General features: G+C 45.5%; 1 protein-coding gene across 1 annotated transcript in view; it reads right to left on the reverse strand.

Annotated features, from left to right (window-relative positions):
- Window positions 1-576: 576 nt before the first annotated feature.
- LOC126293211 (proton-associated sugar transporter A-like) overlaps window positions 577-22046 on the reverse strand; it is a 476357-nt gene continuing 454887 nt past the window's right edge. Inside the window, exons 11-13 of the mRNA XM_049986334.1 lie at window positions 13461-13591; window positions 6804-6978; window positions 577-963 (exon numbers count right to left, since the gene is read on the reverse strand). Of these exons, the coding sequence (XP_049842291.1) occupies window positions 733-963; window positions 6804-6978; window positions 13461-13591 (537 nt within the window). The 3' untranslated portion in view covers window positions 577-732. The remainder of the gene's footprint in view (window positions 964-6803; window positions 6979-13460; window positions 13592-22046) is intronic.

Below are 22046 nucleotides of genomic sequence, written 5' to 3' on the forward strand. Positions count from 1 at the left end.
GATCGAATACTGCCGAGTGCTTTTTTTATTCCAGTCTCTGATCACAATACCAATTCTTTAGACGATGATCGGTTTCAGTCTGTAATGACCATCGTCAGATCTACTTTAGGACATGGTGTAAAAAATATTATAGATCAGAGGATGGTCATTATGGACTGAAACCGGCCATCGTCTAAAGGATTGATATTGTGATCAGTGACTGGAATAAAAAAGCACATGCATTGACTGTCCACATCACAAGAACTAAATGTGAAACGCGAGGCCAGCACACCGCAGGCTCTGGTGCCACAGCAGTAGTGACGTTATGCAATCCTTCAGTATCGGCCCATCTCGTGTTAATCAGAGGCATCCGACGACCTCCGAAGCTGAAACGTTCCCGTCGTTTCTGGATTGTTCACGTAAATGCAGTCCACAATTCGGTGTGTGACCCGCAGTACGAATTTATGGAGAACCCCTCGCGTTCTCCACAGAGGACACGAAACTGCTGCTCACTTTTTCAGTCAGTGCCCTGGTCGTGAAAGTGCATCAGCACTCTCTTTCATTGGCGAGAAGTAGCAGTGCGAGGCGACTTCTCGCCCCCCCCCCCCCCCCCTGCGGCACTCCGGGGACCTTGCCGCCAACCTGTCAGTGGGTGGGATCTGGGTGTGGGAGTCCGGAAGTCCCGGCGGAGCCGTTCCGCCAGCCGTCCCGCCCCGCCGCACCACCCGCAGGGCCTGCTGGGCTGGCCTCAGCCTACAGGTCGAGGTACATCACCTGCGATGCGCAGACGGCGCCGCAGAGCGCGAGGAATGAGGCGACGGCCGCCACGGCGGTGGTGGTACCGGCTGCGCTCACGATGGCGCCCATGCACATGGAGAGCGTGAACTGCGCCAGGAACACCATGGAGCTGACGATGGCCACGTCGGTGCCCAGGCCGCGAACGTGCGACCCCGGCAGAGCCTCCCCGGTCGCCGACACCGAGAACTGCAACAGTGGGGTACGTGTGGGTGTGGCTGTGGGTGTGCATCGAGTCGTGTAGTAGATGAGGCAAGTCCCCCACAGTGTGCTTCCATGTATTCTGCCGAGTGCATGCACGATATGTCGACAATTTACCCAGACGTGTCGAGGCGCTACGAATTTCACCGTTACGCGTACCCAATGTGCCTGGACTCGACCACACTCCGAACTATTCTTGGTGTGCTGATTAGGACTGTCGATAAAATATCAATACGTATCGGCGATTTTTTTTAACCCAATATATAGATGTATTGATCTCAATGTGTTTTTAAAGTAAAAAAGTAATTTGTGGTAAGTTCCTATGGGACCAAACTGCTAAAGTCAGCGGACCTTAGCCTTACGCACTACTTAATCTAACTTAAATTAACCTAGGCTAAGGACAACACACACACACACACACACACACACACACACACACACACACACACACACACACACAGCCGAGGGAGTACTCGAATCTCCAACGGGGGTAGCCACGCAAGCTGTGGCAAAGTGCCTTAGAGCATGGAGCTACACCGCCCAGACTTTTAAAGTAATCTGAGGAAACGAGACTAACAGATAATATCACTAACCGTGAAAATGGATACCCTCTAAGTACATCTACATCTACGAGACATTCAATAATTAAAGAGACAAATTGGTCTGGCGAAAAAACTGTTAGTAGGGCAAGTTTGGACTTTTACAGCTTTAAGTTGGTTCAAAAATGGTTCAAATGGTTCTGAGCACTATGGGACTTAACATATGAGGTCATCAGTCCCCTAAAACGTAGAACACTTAAACCTAACTAACCTAAGGACATCACACACATCCATGCCCGAAGAAGGATTTGAACCTGCGACTGTAGCGGTCGCGCAGTTCCAGATGTAGTGCCTAGAACCGCTTGGGCACTCTGGCCAGCGCTTTAAGTTGGCATCACTGGGATGAGCCCTGATCAGCTGATGTATCAAAATTGTTTTGTTTATAACCTAAAAATACATTTCAAGGTAGCGAGTCCGCTTGAAACGCCCACATTAGTTGAACAGCGTTCTGTTATTCGTTTTTTACTTGCTGAGACCCAGAAACTAGTGAATGTATAGAGTAGAATTCTAAACTTTGTGGTAAACGTCGTATGAATCGTACAAATTTTTACAAGTAGGTATGGCAGTTCAGAAATGGTGGCAACTGGCCGCCCAGTCCCAGTTCCAACTCCCTCACTTGAAAGTCGAATTGATGACTATTCGTGCTGACAGCCATGTGAATGTGGAAATGATATTTGATAAGGTTCAAGTTAGTACTGGTACAGTTCATAAGGTTATCTGTAACAAGCTGAAGTATCGCAAAACATGTGCAACATGGGTCCCAATGGAGTTGTGACGCAGCTACACAAGGAAAAAAGGTTGAGAGAGTGCACAGAGAGTGAGCCAGAATCAAAAAGACAAAGCATGGAGTGGAAGCACACCAGTCAAGAAATATTCAAAACCCAAGCATTCACAGGAAAAGTTATGCTGGCGGTCTTTTTGGATGCTGAAGGTCCACCTTTTTGCGATTATCTCGAAGAGCAGCGTACAATGAATAACCGATACTACTCGGATTTGGTTTTAAACAAGGTGAAGCCAGCCGTGAGAGAGAGACATGTTGTGGATCTCAGAGAAGAGGTGTGATTCTCCAGTAAGACAGCAAACGTCCTCATATTGCTCAACTAGCCTGTGAAACTGTCGACAAAATGGGCTAGGAAGTACTGCCTCATCCCCCTTCCAGTCCTGATTTAGCAAGTACTGATTTGCATTTGTTTGGTGCGCTGAAAGAGGCGTTACTTGGGAAGAGATACCAGGACAACGAGGACGTGAAAAAGTTTGCGGCAAATTGGTTCAAACATCACGGAAAAATGTTCTTTGCAGCCGGAATAAAAAAAGTTTGTAGATCGTTGGAACAAGTGCATAAATGTTCAAGGGGACTATGTTGAAAAGTAGAAAAAGAATTGTTTTGTAAAAGTAATCGTTTTCCCCAGAGAAATTTGTCTCTCTAATGATTGAATGACCCTTGTACATCTACACGGATACTCTGCAAATCACACTTAAGCGTGTGCCAGAAGCTTCATCGAACCACCTTCACACAGGGTAGCCGCGCGGTCTTGAGCGCTTTGTCATCGTTCCCACGGCTCCCCCCATCGGAGGTAGAGTCCTCACTCGGGCATGGGTGGGTATGTTGCTCTTAGCGTAAGTTAGTGTAAGTTAGATTAAGTAGTGTGTAAGCCTACGGACGGATGGCCTCAGCAAACTTACCACAAAAAAATTCTTCATCTCCAAGTAACTACTGCAACCAACACTCTTCTGAATTTGAGTAGTGTATTCATCTCTTGGTCTCCCTCTACGATTTTTACCCTCCACACTGCCCTCCAATACTACATTGGTGATCCCTTGATGCCTCAGAACATGTCCTACCAACCGATCCCTTCTTCTAGTCAAGTTGTGCCACAAATTCTTCTTCTCCACAATTCTATTCAGTACCTCCTCATTAATTACATCCTCTACCCATCTAATCTTCAGCATTTTTCTGTAGCACCACATTCTGAAAGCTACTATTCTCTTCTTGTCCAAACTATTTATCATCCATGTTTCACTTCCATACATGGCTACACTCCATACAAATACTTTCAGAAACGACTTCCTGACACTTAAATTTATGCACGATATTAACAAATTTCTCTTCTTCAGAAAGGCTTTCCTTGCCATTGCTAGTCTATATTTTATATCCTCTCTATTTCGACCATCAACAGTTATTTTGCTTCCCAAACAGCAAAACTCATCTACTACTTTAATTGTTTCGTTTCCTAATCTAATTCCTTCATCACCACCTGATTTAATTCGACAACGTTCGATTACTCTCGTTTTGCTTTTGTTGACGTTCATCTTATATCCTTCTTTCAACTGCTCTTCCAGGTCCTTTGCTGTCTGTGACAGAACTACAATGTCATCGGCAAAGCTCAAAGTTTTTATTTCTTCTCCATGGATTTTAATTCCTACTCCAAATATTTCTTTTGTTTCCTTTACTGCTTGCTCAATATACAGATTGAATAAGATCAGGGATAGGCTACAACCCTGTCTCACTCCCTTCGCAACCACTGCTTCCCTTTCATGCCCATCGACTCTTGTAACTGACAGTGTTTTCTGTACAAATTGTAAATAGCCTTTCGCACCCCGTATTTTACCCCTGCCACCTTCAGAATCTGAAACAGAGTATTACAGTCAACATTGTTGAAAGCTTTCTCTAAATCTATAAATGCTAGAAATGTGCGTTTGCCTTTCCTTAAACTATCTTCTAAGATAAGTCGTAGGGTCAGTATTGCTTCACGAGTTTCAACATTTCTATGGAATCCGAACTGATCTTCCCCAAGGTTGGCTTCTACCAGTTTTTCCATTCGTCTGTACAGAATTCGTATTAATATTAGTATTTTGCAGCCGTGACTTATTAAACTGATAGTTCGGTTATTTTCATACCTGTCACCACCTGCTTTCTTTGGGATTGGAATTATTATATTCTTCTTGAAGTCTGAGGGTATTTTACCGGTCTCAGATCTTTATCACCAGATGGTTTTGTCAGGGCTGGCTCTCCCAATTTGTCGTCACCAGTAACGAAACAAGAGGAATTTTTGGTGTTGTTCACGAGCTAGTTGATGACGAACAAGAGGGGATGCACGTATGGCCACCTGTAGATTTTTGTGATTTTTAACTTACAGCACGCAGTACAGTTTCTGGCTGACTCCTCTACTGTCACCCATCCACTGGCTCCAACCAGAAAAATGTGTCGGGAATGTTCCGATTTCTCCACTTGTCACTCCCATTTTCCGGCGTCCACTATCTCCAAGTGACAAAATGACAACGTGTAAACTGAAATAGCAACAGCGAACTACAAATAATAAATGACAATCGCTAAATGAACCCATAACAACCGAAATAACGACATACAAAACAAAAAAGCTACAGATTTATGTACCGATGGAATATAGCCACTTTGTATTTAACTTGCAACTTGGTTTTCATAACACTTCTGACTAATTTGAATTCTCTCACTGATTGCTTGTGTGTGTTAGATTAAATGTGCAACAGTAAACATAGTACGGACGAGGTTTTCCCGACTCCTACACTTTTAAATGTCAATAGAATATCTGTTCCTTAGGTAAATGACAATATTGAAACTTGGAATTTTTTTGTTTTCAGAGTCATGTTTGTAATTTGCGAAAAAAGATAACAGTACACAATAAGTGAATGCTATCATGTAGAAATGCAATACTAAAATACAAGGTTATTCTAAATGATGGACCCATTTCCAAAACTTCGTATTTATTCAAGTACAAACCCATAATGAAGAAGTTTTATACCCGTAATGAATAACTTTTATACCCATAAAAAGAGGAAGTTTCAAAATGTTTTGTAATCTTTGATATCAATTTAATAATTTGTAATTAATTAGTTTTTCATAACTATGTAATAATTGGAAATGTGATAAACGTTAAAAATGTTCAGTGTGGCCATCGTTGGCTGATTGCATTGATGCAGTATCTAAACTCGTGCCACACAAGTGAAAGTGTATCTACTGTTACTGAGTGCACGGTAGCACTGATGCTATTCCGGAGATCGTTGAGAGTGGTTGGTAGAGGTGGGACATAACCGCATAAGAAATAGTCACTGGGTCTGAGGTCTGCAGATCTCGGTGGTTAGAAGTGCAGAGCTGGGTCCTTGAGTCCCCTGCAACCGATCCAGCATTGAGGTGGAGAGTCGTTCAAAAAGCCTCGTAGATCATGGTGGCAATGGGGTGGAAGTCTATCTTGTTGTAAAGTGAAGTCCTGGGAATCTTCCATTACTTTAGGGAACAGCCAGTGTTTGAACACATCCAAGTATGCGATTCCCGTTACAGTTCTTTAGGCAAAGAAAGATGGCCCGTCAACCTCCATGCAAGATACGGCACAGAGGATATCGATCTTCGGTGAGTCTCTTTCGTGTTGCAATGAACTTGGATTCTCCAAACCACATATGCGAACATTGTGTCTGTCGACTTTTCCACTAAGATCGAACGTCACTTCATTGAAAAAATTACAAGAAGTGCGTCGTGTTCCATCTTCAGTAGCATATAACCACCAAGTGCTAGACGCTTCTGTTTGTCATTGGAGTTGAGAGCCTGCACAAGTTGTAATCGGTAGGGCTCGTATAGGAGACGCCACAACATTCCATATAGTTGGTTGGGGTATTCCAAGTTCTCGACTGGCTCTATTGTTTGACTTACTGGGACTGTGCACAAAACTTTTTCGAATCCGTCGGACATCACCCTCTGAAATACGCAGTCGGCCTGTGATTTTTCTTTTGCACACACTCCCAGTCTGTTTAAACTGCTTAAGCCGACAGCTAATGCTTTAGTGTGTTGGAGGACAAATACCAGATTTGATACGAAATGCCCGCTGCACTGCAACGTGCGACTCACTTTTCGTGAACTCTAGAATGAAGAAAACCTTGTGCTCCACAGCCGCCATCTCACTCACGACTGGCAGTGAGACGGAATGGCAGCCCTACTGGCGCTCGCGAACTCTAGCGGCCACTTCTGTAACCATCACTGCCCGCCCGCTGCCAGCTACCAAAAACTTTGAAACTTCCAGTTTTCATTGGTGAAGAAGCTTGGATTTTTACTTGAATACATACGAATATTTGGAATGGGTCCACCATTTGGAATAAGCGTGTATATTAAAGATGTATTAGAGTGCCGGCTGAAGGGCTGAAGCCTGGAGGCGGCAGCCCAGGCAGAGTGTGGCGTGCGCAGGAGGAGAGCTGCGGTTGTACCGTGCCGGAGGCGTGGTAGTGTGCGACCAGCAGGTAGGGCATGGTGAAGAGCGTCGAGTACATGACGCCCGCCGTCCACGAGAAGAGGATGACGCCGACGCGGCCCTTGGTCAGCGCCATGAGCGCCATGCCTGCGCTGTAGAACAGCAGCCCGCCCACGTACACCTTGCGCGCCCTGCAGCACAGCACGGCAATGTACAGTGTGGGCCGCTGTCTCGTACAATAATAGCTTAGCACAAGTCTGACAAAACAGAAAAAATCTATTCTTACAACTGAAATTCACTACTCTAATTACCACTTCAGTTTTTTTCAGTTACAATTCAATTTCAATTTCTTTTTGTTACACACAAATCAATTTCGATTTCTCTTTCTTATGTTATGTTATGTTATGTTAAACGATGACCTAGAAACGACGGAGAGGCTTTGTCCCCGCCACAGCTGCAGTGGTCTGCAACCTCACGACACTACTGCAGTCCACTTCACCCCTCCGCCAACCCACACTGAACCCGGGGCTATTATAGGTTCGGCCCCCGGTGGACCCCCCCAGAGAACGTCTCACACCAGTCGACTGTAACCCCTATGTTTGCGTGGTACAGTAATGGTGGTGTACGCGTATGTGTAGAACTTGTTTGTGCAGCAATCAAAAATGGTTCAAATGGCTCTGAGCACTATGGTGCTTAACATTTGAGGTCATCAGTCCCCTAGAACTTAGAACTACTTAAACCTAACTAACCTAAGGACATCACACACATCCATGCCCGAGGCAGGATTCCAACCTGCAACCATAGCAGTCGCGCAGTTCCAAACTGTAGCGCCTAGAAACGCTTGGCCACCCTGGCAGGCTGCAGCAATCGCCGACATAGTGTAGCTGAGACAGAAAGAGGGGAACCAGCCAGCATTCGCTGAGGCAGACAGAAAACCGCCTAAAAACCATCTACAGACTGGCTGGCTCACTGGACCTCGACACAAATCCGCCGGGCAGATTCGTGCCAGGGACAGGCGCTCCTTCCAGCCCAGAAAGCCATGCGTTTGACCGCATGGGCAACCGGGTGGGCTTTTTTCTTATTTACATTTCAGTTTAATTTTCCTTATACACAGTTCAATTAAAATTCACTTCATACACCTGGTTAATCCCCCAAAACTTGCACCACAAATATTGGGGGAAAGGAAAGTGCTGTTGACATACGGTTCTCACAAAATGCAGTGGTAGCCAGTGGATTGCATTCTTAGCCATTACATGGACTGTAATAATACTTAAAAAAGTGAGTTTCTATTGCAAACGTTCATTTTTTTAATGGATAAATGCCTATTGACACTAACAAACTAAGAGTAGGGACATTAGAGTTTGAGTGGTGTTTGTTGCAGGATTCTAGTGCGAGTTGTTTACGAGACATCGTATTTTGAGAAGTTCCCACACTAACACTTGTGCAATACCTGTGGATAGCACACCCTAAACAACGAGACAAGTGCATATACTAGTTACGAGGATTCTGAACAGCAAGGAGACGGCTGGTCATCACAGGTTGAGTTCAAAATGACCACCGGCAGCAGCGGTACACGCCTCCATGCGCATGTGCCAGCATTTCCAGCGAGATGTCCGAGCAGGCTGCAGTAGCGCGTCCCTCCTTATCATTGGCTGTAGCTGGTGTGTCCTTGTAGACAGCCTCTTTCAGCATTCCCCACATCAAAAAATTCTGCAGTGTGGCCTGGCCGAGGTACAGGTCCTCTGCATCCAATGCGATGATTTGGAAACAATTCGTGAAGACATGATGCCGTGCTCGGTGCACGATGGGCTGGACACTTACCATGCTGGTACCGTAGCCTCCTTCTAGGCTGCAGAGGAACGTCCTCTAGCATCCGTGGAAGATGGTCTGTTATGAGGCTGCGTTCTGTGTTCCATCCACAAAACACAGGCTTGCGAGCTGATGGTCCAGTGTCCCACACTTCACCTCTACACTCCATGGATGCTGACGTTCCAGCTGACGACGTAATGGGGCTTGTCTCCTGTCTTAATACCCATGTCCAGAATTTAACACAAATCTCATAATCGTTTCCATACAGCTCTTGGTGGAGAGCGATGTGATAGGGGTCGGACTCATGTCGACAGAGAATACTTGAGGCAGTTGCCTCACTCGTGCCACTTCATGCGCAGGGTAGTGTGCAGTTCAGCCACAACAGCAGCAACAAAATTAATTACCCCCTCTTCTGTCCTCACTTGTTTCCTTCTGTTCAGCTGTGTGAGAGTTACACTACCACTTTCACGTAATTACGAGGGCTATTCAGAAAGTAGGGAACGTTTCCGTCTGATGCCGCTAGGCGCGCGCCGATCGCGTATGTTTTGCTATGTGCGTGCTCGGCAGCTCAGTTGGCATCCATCCACGATAGCGAGGACGCATCTGGGCGTCTGGTTTTTTCGATATTCGAATTTGAAATGTGCAATGCAATCGAAAATCCCGCCAGTTGTGAGGTGCGGTCTGTTATATGGTTTTTGTTGGCAGAAAACTTGAAACCTATAGAAATTTGTCGTGAACTGTGCGAAGTGTATAGAAACAACATAATGAGTGAATGTTCCGTCCGGAAAAATGGCCGGACCAATATTTGTGATGAAGAGAAGAGTGGACGCCCGAACATTGTGACTGACGGTCTCGTCGCTAAAGTTGATGTAACGATTCGCGAAAACCGTCGCTTTACAATAACGGAGCTTTCGCTTTCTTTTCCTCAAGTTTCACGGATTTTGTTGTTTGAAGTTGGCACTCAAAAGCTAGACTACCACAATTTTGTGCAGAATGGCTACCCAAAATGCTTACTGAGCACCACAAAGAACAGCGAATGGAGGCAACGTTGACATTTCTGGAGGCCTACCACAAACGTGGTGATTCATTACTGGATCGAATCGTAACCAGTGACGAGACTTGGTTGAAACACGTCAACTGCGAGACAAAATTACAGTCCATGGAATGGGGGCACACAAGGTCCACCCAAAAACCAATAAAATATTTGCAAAACTTGTCAACAAGGAAGTTGATGGCGATAGTCTTTTGAGATAGGCAAGGTGTGCTTCTTATTGATTTTCTCGAACGTGGAACAACCATAAATTCTGCCTGGTACAGTCAAACTTTGCACAGCTTTAGAAGAGCAGTTCGAAACAAACGCCGAGGAAAGCTGACGCCCAAAATTTTGTTTTTGCACAACAATGCACGACCTGGCACGGCAAAACGCACTAAAGAACTCCTTAATTCATTCAAATAGGAAATTTTCCCTCATCCGCCCTACAGCACCGATCTTTTACGAAGTGACTTCCACTTGTTTCCCATGGCGAAGAACTGGCTTGCAACGCAGCGCTTTGATGACAACGCGGAACTTCAGGCTGGCGTGACTTAACTGGCCGAAGTCTCAGGCGGCAGAATTTTACGACAAAGGTTTTTCAAAGCTTGTCCACCGCTATGATAAGTGCCTCAATGTGTGTGGTGACTATGTGGAAAAGTAGTATGTCAGTCGATCTTTCGGATGTATATAATAAAATGTATTTCTTGTACTTAGTTTTTTTATACCAAAACGTTTCCTACTTTCTGTATAGCCCTCGTAGTTGAAGATGTTGGTAAATAATTACCGTGATGGTTGTTGTCTATTGGGATATCTTGCCACACACACCATACAAGAAGGAACTGCATTTCTCCTACAGTCTCCATACACGATCAGCATGTCAGCTTTTCCTGCACTGGTAAACCCCATTGTCTGTTCAAGACCCACTGTTTGGTCTGTCACACACTGAAGCAAGTCGCAGTGTACTCAAGCAACACATTGTAAGCTAACACAACAACATCATACCTGGCAACTAGCGCAGGCTGAATGCCAAAAACCAGTGTTGGTGTGCACACTATTCAAAATAAGATACCTCGCAAACCACTCTCACTAGAATGCTGCGACAAACACCACTGACATTCAGATTCCCCCTACTATCAGTGTATTAATGTCAACAACCATTGTTCGCACAAAGAATACACATTGTGAGTATTGTTACAATATGTTTGTTGGCTAACAGTACTATCCCCGACTGATGATGATGATGATGAGGTCTCATACTCCAAGGAGTGTAGGGGACGATGCGGGAGACCCGCACCACCTATTAGACAGGGTCTTAGCAGAGGTGGTGTGTCAGTGCCTTCCTCCGACCTTAATGGGGATGGATTATGAGGATGATGATGATGATGACGACACAACAACACCCAGTCATCTCGAAACAGGGAAAATCCCTGACTCCGCTGGGTGTCGAGCCCAGGACCCCAAGCGAGAATGCTACTGCAATAACACGTGCCGCGGACTACCAGTCCATTATGTGACAAACACACATGAATAGCACGTTCCATTTCCCAATATTTGCGGTGCAAGTTTTATGTGATTAATCCTGTATGCTAGAAATGCTGGTTTATATGCACCAAAGATATGTAAGATTTTGTTATGAAAGGTTTCCCTGAGACATTTAAGTCTCTTTATTATCTACGACAACGATCGAAGGAGACGAAATGAATTAAAATTTGTGCTATACCCAGGATTCGAGCCCGGGTATTCTTGCTTGTGGGGTATATATGCTAACCATTACTCCACCGCAGTACGATGGTCAACATTGCTGCACGAACTACCTAAGCTGAGTGCCCTCCCCAACACAAACTTAACTTCATTTTGCCCTTACATATTGTCACTTTTGCCAGGGCTCTCTGATATTGGCAAGCACCCCAGCATTGGACGTAATGGGAGTTCCTTGTACCTTCGATGATTATCATAAATAATAAAAAGAGACTTAAATGTCTCAGGGAAACATTTAATTACAAGATCTATAATATCACCGAAGTTCGTGCAGCAATATTGACCATCGTACTCTGATGGTGTAATGGTTAGCATTTCTGCCTTGTAAGCAACCCGTGTTCGAGTCCCGACCGAAGCAAAAATTTTAATTTATTCGTCTTTTAAAAGTTCATATTTCTGTCCTAGTTTCTTTTTGGCGTCCAACAATAGGGTATAAACACGCTACGGTATTTCACAAGATTCATAAATTTGGCGACCACTGGATTGGATCATATATGGGCAACAAACGAAGGGCACGCATAAAACACTGTGCAGGTGAAGGTACCATTTGCAGGAAACCGCGTAGCTGTGTCTAGCATTTCCTCAGAAATACATTTTTGTAATTTGGAATGAGTTTATGTCCTCCCTGTGTTTATCATATGTGTGTTTGGGACTAGTTATATAATGTCAAACATTCGTTTCAGCAGATCTGAAGACGCGCAGAATAAGAACGATTCTGGCTATCATTGTAAAGAAACCGTCAGTTTTGACGAAAATGGACCCTCCCTGAGTCTTGTGCTGTACTATTTGGGACAGCCGGTACATCTACATCTACACCTACACCTACACACATGTTTATAAATTAAGGATAATGCTGATACATGGTGATGCAACGCTCCAGTGGGCGGTTATGAGAGGTAGCATACTAAGGCGACGAGGCAGCTCGTATCACAGGCCCTCCATGTGCCAGAAAGTGTGATCTCGAGATTATGGCAACGATTCCAGCAGACAGGAAACGTCTCCAGGGATACAGTACGAGACGCCCACAGAGTACAACACCCCAAGAAGACCGATATCTCACCATCAGTGCCCGCAGACGGCCACGGAGTACTGCAGGTAGCCTTGCTCAGGACCTTACCGCAGCTGCTGGAACAGTTGTCTCCAGACACAGTCTACAGACGACTGAACAGACTTGGTTTATTCATCTGGAGACCTGCAAGGTGCGTTCCCTGACTCCTGGTGACAAGTAAGCCTGTAAAGCCTGGTGTCAAGAACAGAGTACATGATCATTGGAACAGTGGTCCCAGGTTATGTTCATGGACGAGTCGTCCTGAACAGTGATTCTCGCCGGGTTTTCATCTGGCGTGAACAAGAAACCCGATACCAACCCCTTGATGTCCTTGAAAGGGACGTGTATGGAGGTTGTGGTTTGATTGTGTGGGGTGGGATTATGATTGATGCACGGACACCCCTTCATGTCTTTTACAGAGGAACTGTAAAAGGTCAGGTGTATCAACGTCGTTTTGCACCAGTATGTCCGCCTTTTCAGGGGTGCAGCCGGTCCTACCTTCCTCCTGATGGATGATAACACACAGCCGGACCGAGACTCGAACTCAGGACCTTTGCCTTTCGCTACGTTCATAGCTCCGCAGACAGTGTAACGTTTCCTATGGTGACCTACCACAATAATTTCCGTCGCCTATTACTTCGTAACTTACAGAGGCAAACACGTTTAGTTGAAAATGGTTCAAATGATTCTGAGCACTATGGGACTTAACTTGTGAGGTCATCAGTCCCCTAGAACTTAGAACTACTTAAACCTAACTAATCTAAGGACATCACACACATCCATGCCCGATGCAGGATTCGAACCCGCGACCGTAGCGGTCCCGCGGTTCCAGACTGTAGTGCCTAGAACCGCATGGCCACTCCAGCCGGCAAACACGTTTAGTGAAACACCCTATATATACCTTGTTAAATTTTAATAGACATGTTATAAGACTAAACCATTTTAAAGACGATAAATGTAACAAACAAAAAACATTACAAAATTGCGAGCTCATGTGCGGTGCACTGTGGAAGCCCGGGTCTTACCTGAACTTGTTTATGAGCCTCTCGATGATGAAGGAGTAGCAGGCGCAGGACAGCGAGTACATGGACATCCCCCAGCAGCCGAAGCGCACGCCCTCCTCGTACAGCTGGCGGGCCTTTGTGCCGTCCTCCGCCTGCCAACACGGGTCCAGCTTCAGAGGTACACCTGCTGTGCGACGCGCTTGGCGATTAGCTAACATTCGTGACGTCCCAAGAAAGGCAGCTCGGTCGTGCAGGAACCGATAGATCTCTTCGCTTTCAGGGTATCGTAATCCTACACGGCTGTAGCCATTCTAGCAGGGAAGCAGCTCTTACATCTTCAAGCGGTACTCTCATTACAACTTTGGAAGCTATTGCCGCATTTATACGGTCTCGTTCGTCAGTCGTTAGACAGGCGACCATTCTAGGCAAAACCACCCCTTCCTTCCGTCTCTTCGACTTCTATCTCACCATTTATGGGCGTGCTATCGCCCTCACCCCCACCCTTAAGTACCTTGGCGTCACCCTCGACCGTCGCCTCTCCTGGACCCCCCACCTCCAGACAATCCAAACCAAGGCCGCACATGCGGTCTGGACTCCTCCGCCATCCTTCACACCTATAAATCCCTCATCCGCCATATCCTCTGCTACGCTCATCCCACCTGGGTCTCCGCCCCTCCTACCTTTTACAAATTCCTTCAAATCCTAGAATGCCATGTGCTCCGCCTCGCCTATCGCATCCGTCTCCCCTCCCCCACGCTGATCCTCTACGACCTTATTCCATTCGCGCACCTGCTTCTTTTCCTTGAATGGATACAGATCCTCTATACCTCCTGCAAACTTGATCCCCTTCACCCGCTTGTCTCTCCCATCCCACCCCCACTCGCTGCCATGCCTGCATTCACACATCCCACCTGCTCTCCATCTCTCCACCCTCCATACCCTTGCCCAAGGTTGCTTCCACCAAATCCCCCTCCCTGATGATACCCTCATCCCCTCCATCTACCTCTCCTACCAACTTTGATCCTCCTCAACCGCAACCTGTGTTTTCTCCCAAGGGTACCCTCTCTCCCTTCTTCCTTCCTCCTCCCCTGGGCTTCCCCAATCCACGTACCTTCTTTCCTCCCCATACCATCTCCTCTGCCACTGGCATCTACACCCTCCTCTCCCTCCTGTCCCTTTCAGCAGGTCACCGGACTGGCACACATCTAGTGAACTTTCGCGCGCCATTAATCATTTTCTAGTGTTTGTGTGTGTCGCCGTGTTTGTGTTCAAGTGTTGCAGTGTTACTCGTTCGTGCTCCAACGTTCACATGTGCCATCTGTCATCTCTGTGCCTGTCCACATGTCTGAACATTTTTATTTTGGACTCTGCACCCATGAACGGCTCCGCGTGTTTTCATTTTGTATGTCTATGTTTGTATATCCACCCTGTCTGTTCTGCGATTGTCGTCTTTTATGTCATTACTTTTATCTGTGACCGAAGAGCGGTGTAATGTGCCGCTGCTGGCCTACCCGTATCAGGTGTGAAATTAACAATAAAGAAAAAAAATTAGTCGTTAGAAACGGAACGCTTATGGGATCATTTGGTTGTCTGTGTCTCTGTATGCCTATCTGTCTGTCCGACACCTAAGACCCCCTTTTCTCGTGAAAGGGAAGACGCATGGAGTTGGAATTAATCTCGCACACTGAGGTCTGTGGCCCCTTAGCAGCTAAGCTTCTAAGTCAATGTAGTCTAAATATACTGCCATGTGTGTCAATTACGAGGGGAGTTTGAAAACTCCGAGCAAAAATAAAAACTACTTATGTGTTTGGCGTAATCCTCTTTTATTTTTCGACATAAGCTTGCTTTAGACTTATACACTTCGTCCAACGCTGTTCTAATTTGTTGATTCCTTTCGAATAATAGGAATTGTCCAAATCTGAAAAATAACTATTACTTGCTGCAGTCACCTCCTCGTTTGAATAAAATTTTTGTCCTGCCAGCCATTTCTTCAAATTGGGGAACAAATAGTAGTCCGAGGGAGTCTGGAGAATAGAGAGGATGTGAAACGAGTTGGAATCCTATTTCCATTAATTTTGCGACCACAGCTGCTGAGGTGTGTGCTGGTGCACTGTCATGATGGAAAAGGACTTTTTTGCAGTCCAAGCGCCGGCGTTTTTCTGGTAGCTTCAAACGGTCCAATAACAATGAATAATATTCACCTGTAATAGTTTTAACCTTTTCCAGATAATCGATGAGGATTATCCCTTGTGAATCCAAACACACAGTCCCCATAACCTTTGTGGCTGAAGGAATGGTCTTCGCCTTTTTGGTGCAGATTCCCCCTTGGTAACCCAATGTTTCGATTGTTGTTTGGTCTCAGGAGTATAGTAATGTATCCATGTTTCATCCACAGTGACGAAACGACGCTTAAGGTCCTGCAGATTCTTCCTGAACAGCTGCAAACCATCCTTGCAACATTTCACACGCTTCCGTTTACGGTCAAGCGTGAGCAATCGTGGAACCCATGTTGCGGATAGCTTTCTCATGTCCAAATGTTTATGCAAAATATTATGTACTCATTCATTCGAGATGCCCACAGCACTAGCAATCTCACATACCTTAACTCTTTATCATCCATCATCATATCATGGATTATATCAATGATTTTTGGAGTCGTAACCTCCACAGGACGTCTAGAACGTTCAGCATCACTTGTGCCCATTTGGCCACTCTGAAAACTTTGAAACGACTTACAAACTGTTCTAATCGAAGGTGCAGGGTCACCGTAATCTTTATCAAGCTTCTCTTTAGTCTCCTGACGCGTTTCGCCTTTCTTAAAGTAATGTTTAATCACCACACGAAATTCTTTCTCGTCCATTTTTTGACAATCACTCGACTTTCTAGATTCACACGAATTCCAAACACAAAGAAATAGACCAATATGGCTGAAACTTGGTGTGATTACCTCGATACGCGTCGGTGGTGCCATCTCTCGGACGTTGCACGGACTTTTCAAACTCCCCTTGTATTTCGATAGTCACGAACTGACTCACCATAACCTACACGTGAACTACAGAGGGGCGCAAAAAAGGTGTTAGAAAGTGTTTGCCTACTGTGATTCAGTAGTATGCCGTAAACGAGTCTCCTCGTGATATTGTTGTATTGTAGCACTCAAAACTCTAAGCCTCGGTTCATATCCTTGACGGAGCGTGGCAGCTGAGGCAGTGGTTGGCACGCTGGACTCGCATAGAGGACGACGGCTCAAACTCGCATCCCCCCACCCCGATTTAAGTTTTCCGTGATTTCCCTAAATCGCTTCAGGCAAATGCCGGGGCGGTTGCTTTGAAAGGGCACTGTCTATTTGGCTTTCCCATCATTCCCTAACGCCAGCTTGTCGGCGGGACGTTAAACTCTAGTGTCCAACTCCTCCCCACTCCCCCCCCCCCCCCCACCTTTTTAGAATGGAACCATGAACAGCGTCTGTTTATAGTAAATATATCATACAGTTAAATGTTTCCCTGAGACATTTGAGTCTCTTTTTTATTATCTACGATAATGGACGAAGGAAACGAAATGAAATGAAATTTGTGCTGCAGCCAGGACTTGAACCCGGTGTCTTCTGGGTTGGTAGGCGGAAATGCTAATCATTATACCATCGCAGTACGATGGTCAACATTGCTGCACGAATTACTTAAGATGAGTGCCCTCCCCAATACAAACTTCAATTAATTTTTCCCTGACATATTGTCACCACTTCCAGGGCTCTCCGATATTGGCAAGTACCCCAGCATTGGACGTAATGGGAGTCCTTGTACCACTGGTGATCTTATAGATCTTATAATTAAGTGATTCCCTGTATCATCGAAGTCTCTTTTTATTATCTACATAAATGATCGCAGGGAAAAATGAATTGAGGTTTGTGTTCAGGAGGGCTCTCGACTTATGTAGCTTGTGAGCTAGATTGACCATCGTGCCGTAATGGTTAGCGTTCCTGCCCCCTAAGTAAGAAGACCTAGGTTCGAGTCCCGGCCACAGCACAAATTTTAATTCATTTCGTCTGCTCCTATCATTATCGTAGATATAAAAAGAGATTTAAATGACTCAGGGAAACGTTTAATTACAAGATCACCAATGATAGAAGGACATCCCATTACGTCCAGTGCTAGGGTACTTGCCAATACCGGAGAGCCCTGGCAGTAGTAAAGGAAAAACGAATTGGAGTGTGTGTTGGGGAGGGCTCTCAGCTTACGTAGTTCGTGCAAGAGTGCCGACGATCGTACTGCGCTGGTGTAATGGGTAGCATTTCTGCCTAGCAGGTAAGAAGACCCGGGTTCCGAGTCCCGGCTGCACCACAAATTTTAATTCATTTCGTCTGCTTCGATCATTATCGTAGTAAATACATTACACACAAATTCTGTATCTGTCGTTAAGGTGGAGACGCGCATTCGACAGCACATTTGATTCGAGAACAACTCCATCCGGAATGAACACTTCTCCGTGAGACAATAGTACTGAAAGGGCGTCCAACTGTGGTGACAAAATTTAAGCGCCGATACGGATTTTGTGCGACGCTTTCCTTTTACTTTTACAGGTTGATGAAAGTTTTTGAAAAGGCTGCATTTCTCCTACATAACTCAATGAAGGTCCACTCAGGACGACCAGCTTCAGCTTAAAACCTGGAGAATGTGGAACGAGTGCGAACCTATTAGTTGAGGAGCGCACTACATCGGAAAGACATTCGGCACTGCAACTCAGAATATCACGACTGTCTCTCCTCAGGATAATGAAACAGAAAATTAATATTTGCCCTTATAAAATTTAACTTTCGAAGGACTGTGATGTGGAGCAGCGATGTTCTTTTGCGAACGAGATGAATGAGGCCTTTGGAAATGGAACAGTCCTTAAAGATCGGATTTAGTGATCGAGTACACGTCCATTCTCAGTGGGAAAGTCAGCGAACAGAGCTGGCCCACCTGGGGGTGCTGTGAATCCGCATGTTCGAGCTGCCGGACACGATGTGGAATGGCCCGCTTACAGTCGCGATCTCCATCCGTATCATTATTTATTTTTGTTTTTCTGACGGACATTGTCTTTGAACGTGCACCTGCGGCACTCCAGGACCTTTAAACTGGATTTTCCAGAAAGATTCGTGCAGTCGAAAATGGTGATAATCAGTAATTCATCACGGAGTTGGGTTCAAGACTGCACTGTCATCGATGAAGAAGGAAAGGCTTCTGAAAACCATTTCTGCTAAATTTCATATCGTCTACTGTAGCGTAAATACGATAAAAAAATCATCCCATATTACGTCGTTGTAGACAAAAACTTTGTAACACCTATTTTGCGCCACCCTTTATTTACCTACGGCAACAGACTTGCCGTAGTGGACACAGATCACCGAAGTTCAGCGCTGGGTAACCATGCACGCCGCCAAGCGCTGTTGCCATTTTTCGGGGTGCACTCAGCCTCGTGATGTCAATTGAGGAGCTACTCGACCGAATAGTAGCGGTTCCGGTCAAAGAAAACCACCATAACGACCGGGAGAGCGGTGTGCTGACCACACGCCCCTCCTATCCGCATCCTCAACTGAGGATGACACGGTGGTCGGATGGTCCCGATGGCCCACTTGTGGCCTGAAGACGGAGTGATTTTATTTATGTACACATTGTATCTGTTGCTCTACAGGTAAAGCACATGCCTGGAAACCGAGAGAGTGCAGTTTTCAATCTGGGTCGGACTGTGGATCTCTCTGTCTACATATAAACGTAGCCCTTACGTGAGCAGATGACAGAACCAGCATGCGGTTTGGATTCCACTATAAACTGTAGGTCCCTTTTCGCCAGTTGGATAACTGTGATAAGTTGGGGACACACAAGCTGACAAAGTGGTGTCCAATAGGAAGACTCGCACCGTGCCATTGAACCACACAAAATTATTATTATCATCATCATCATCTATGCGGTGTGCTATGAAATATCTCTTACAAACTTTCCGTGCTACAATCATTTGAAACCGTGTCGATGAAACCGCCACCCTTACAAATAATTTATTAGGCGTGACCCTGCACATCACTTATTTTACAGTTCCACTCAATAATAGTCAAAGAGACCGGCCCGATATCAGATGTGCGGTGTCTCCTTGGAGCACCACAGTCTCGCCTGCTGACGGAGTAGCTACCCTTTTCAAGAAGCCATTGCGTAATAGTGGCGGAAAGGGTACGCAATGGACCTGGACTCCGTGGAGGACGATCTTGTAAAGGCGACGAATGGCTCCTCCATTACCGCGAGCTTCGCCAGACAGAAGGATCGTGTCGGTGTATCCTGCAAACGTGTACCCACCCAACTTGCTCTAACATCACAGATAGGTGAATGAAGCTGCAACCAGGTCAGAGAGATAGGAGACATGTCAAATGACATCAGTCGATCCAACGTAAGCAACCCCCACCTGTTGCGTACCTACATAGCAAACATGTTTTCAAACGGCTGTAGCTAGGAAAAGGTACATTTCCAGTTCAGAATATTGTCTACTCGCTGCCATCTACAGTTCCTAGAACTTTTTAACGCGTATTTCAGAGCACTCTGTATATATAATTAAGTTTGAACACATCCCTCAGAGTACGAGACCTACTGCGCTTGTTTGCCGCCATTGGGAATACCTGCCAACTTCTTTCTCTTAACTTCCACGAGTTTTACAGAGAGAAACAGGTTCCCTCACTACTAAACTACTGCAGGTGTATATTTAAACAATGGTGCCTGACGGATTCGGTGGATTAGTCAGTAAACACTTGGCTACTGACCTGAAGGTTTGTCTGCTTTCATAGCTTAGTGGTCAGCCGTGTGGCAGACACAGGTTCGACGTTTGATTTCTAGTACCGCCAAGGATTTTTACGTGATGGGATGGCTGGTGCGGCCTCGTGAGGTCAACTGAGAAACTGTTCGACCCGTTTGTAGCAGATCCGAGGTCGCGGAATCCAACAATATATGCTGACCACGTGCTCCTCCACTCCACATCTGATGGCGCCATTCCAGAGGACGACTTGGCGTTCGGACGCGATCGACTGGCTCGTCCAGGACCAGGGTGTGAAGCTTTATCTTCTCTGAAAGTCTGAGGTTCGATCCCAGAGCAACGCCATAATTCCTTTTTTCATTTATCGCTTCTTTGAAGACCTGCAGTTCAGTGTCACATTAATGCTATAATTTTGTTTTCCATTAATCACTTGTTTCATCTCTGGTAAAAACTTATTACTGTGAAAAACAAATGCCTGGTTCCGCCAAAGCACGGAGCTTTTGTTGAACTGGGTGAATGACTTCTATAGTTAGGTCATTATCCCCTGTTAGTCCTGTTTGGTTAAAGGTCCCCTCATGCTTGAGCAATACTCAAAGATGCATGATTGTCCTCCTCAGTTCTTCTTAGAGGATGCCACTTTACGGACTCTTCTTCCATTCTCTGAAGGTCGCACTGTCTAATCCCAAAGTCTCTTTACAATTACCCCCATGCTACTGGCAATGATGTGGAGTGTTTTTCTAAACTAATTCGCATTCGGAAATTCTGTGCACGAGTTATTTCACAGGTTCTCTCTGTCTCATGCACGAAAAAGAAACGTGACCCTTCAAATCAAATACATAACGTAGAATTTTTGACGAACAGTGTTCTGATGACAATGAAAAATTTCGGGATCCAATCAATATGAAACGCTCATGTTTGGAAATTTGCTGATGTTTTTCATCACTTCGCCACGAAATTCATTCAGAATATTACCACTATGAAGAGACACAGTACCGTGTGCAAACTGCAAAGACTGCAGCGACATCTACTGGTTCACACTGAACGACCAATCTGGTTTCAGTAACGAACAGTTGGTCTAAATGTGGTGGTCTCGACATTGTGCATTTATCAACAGAAAATCCATTTGCAGTGTTTGATACTTGTACAATAAACATATTCAATTACACCATTATTTTGCTAAAGTGGTAAACTTAAAATTCTGTACGCAAGTTCCGCTAGAATATCAGCAAGAGATGGCTATATACACCTAAGAGGCTGTGGAACGTCTCAAAAATATTACGATGCAGGAAATACGAGACAAAACTACAATCCTGGGATGCTCTCAGGTAGAAATGCTGCACGGGATGTACACAAGCACTGTGTCCGGTTTGTACAGATTCCAGCAGCACAGCAGAAAAGTTCCAATCACTGGACATATTGGGCTCTCGCGTTGGTGTGTCACTTTTATCTGACCTGGCACAAATTTCTAACTAATAATACACACAATTTAGAACAGTAAATAGATAGTGGTACTTAATTTCAGGGTCTACTGTGTTTTGCACCAGGTGGGTGCAAACATCGAACCACAGTTGTTGACAAGCATTCCTTAACCTGCATGTCACACTAGGAATGTCAAAAACTGAGGTAGAAGTGTTTTATACTGTCATAGAAAAATAATGCAGCTAATATTTCGTTTCTATTAAGTGCTATTTTGCCTTAGTACAAAGATGAAGCTATTGTATTGCGTACTTAAACCAGGGACCTAGAAACGACGGAGAGGCTTCGTCCCGTCGTAGACCTCAGTGGTTCACAACCCCACGACAGGCCACAGCAGTCCACCCACCCCACCGCCGCACCACA

Source organism: Schistocerca gregaria, chromosome 10 (assembly GCF_023897955.1).
Source record: "Schistocerca gregaria isolate iqSchGreg1 chromosome 10, iqSchGreg1.2, whole genome shotgun sequence".
NCBI lineage: Eukaryota > Metazoa > Arthropoda > Insecta > Orthoptera > Acrididae > Schistocerca > Schistocerca gregaria.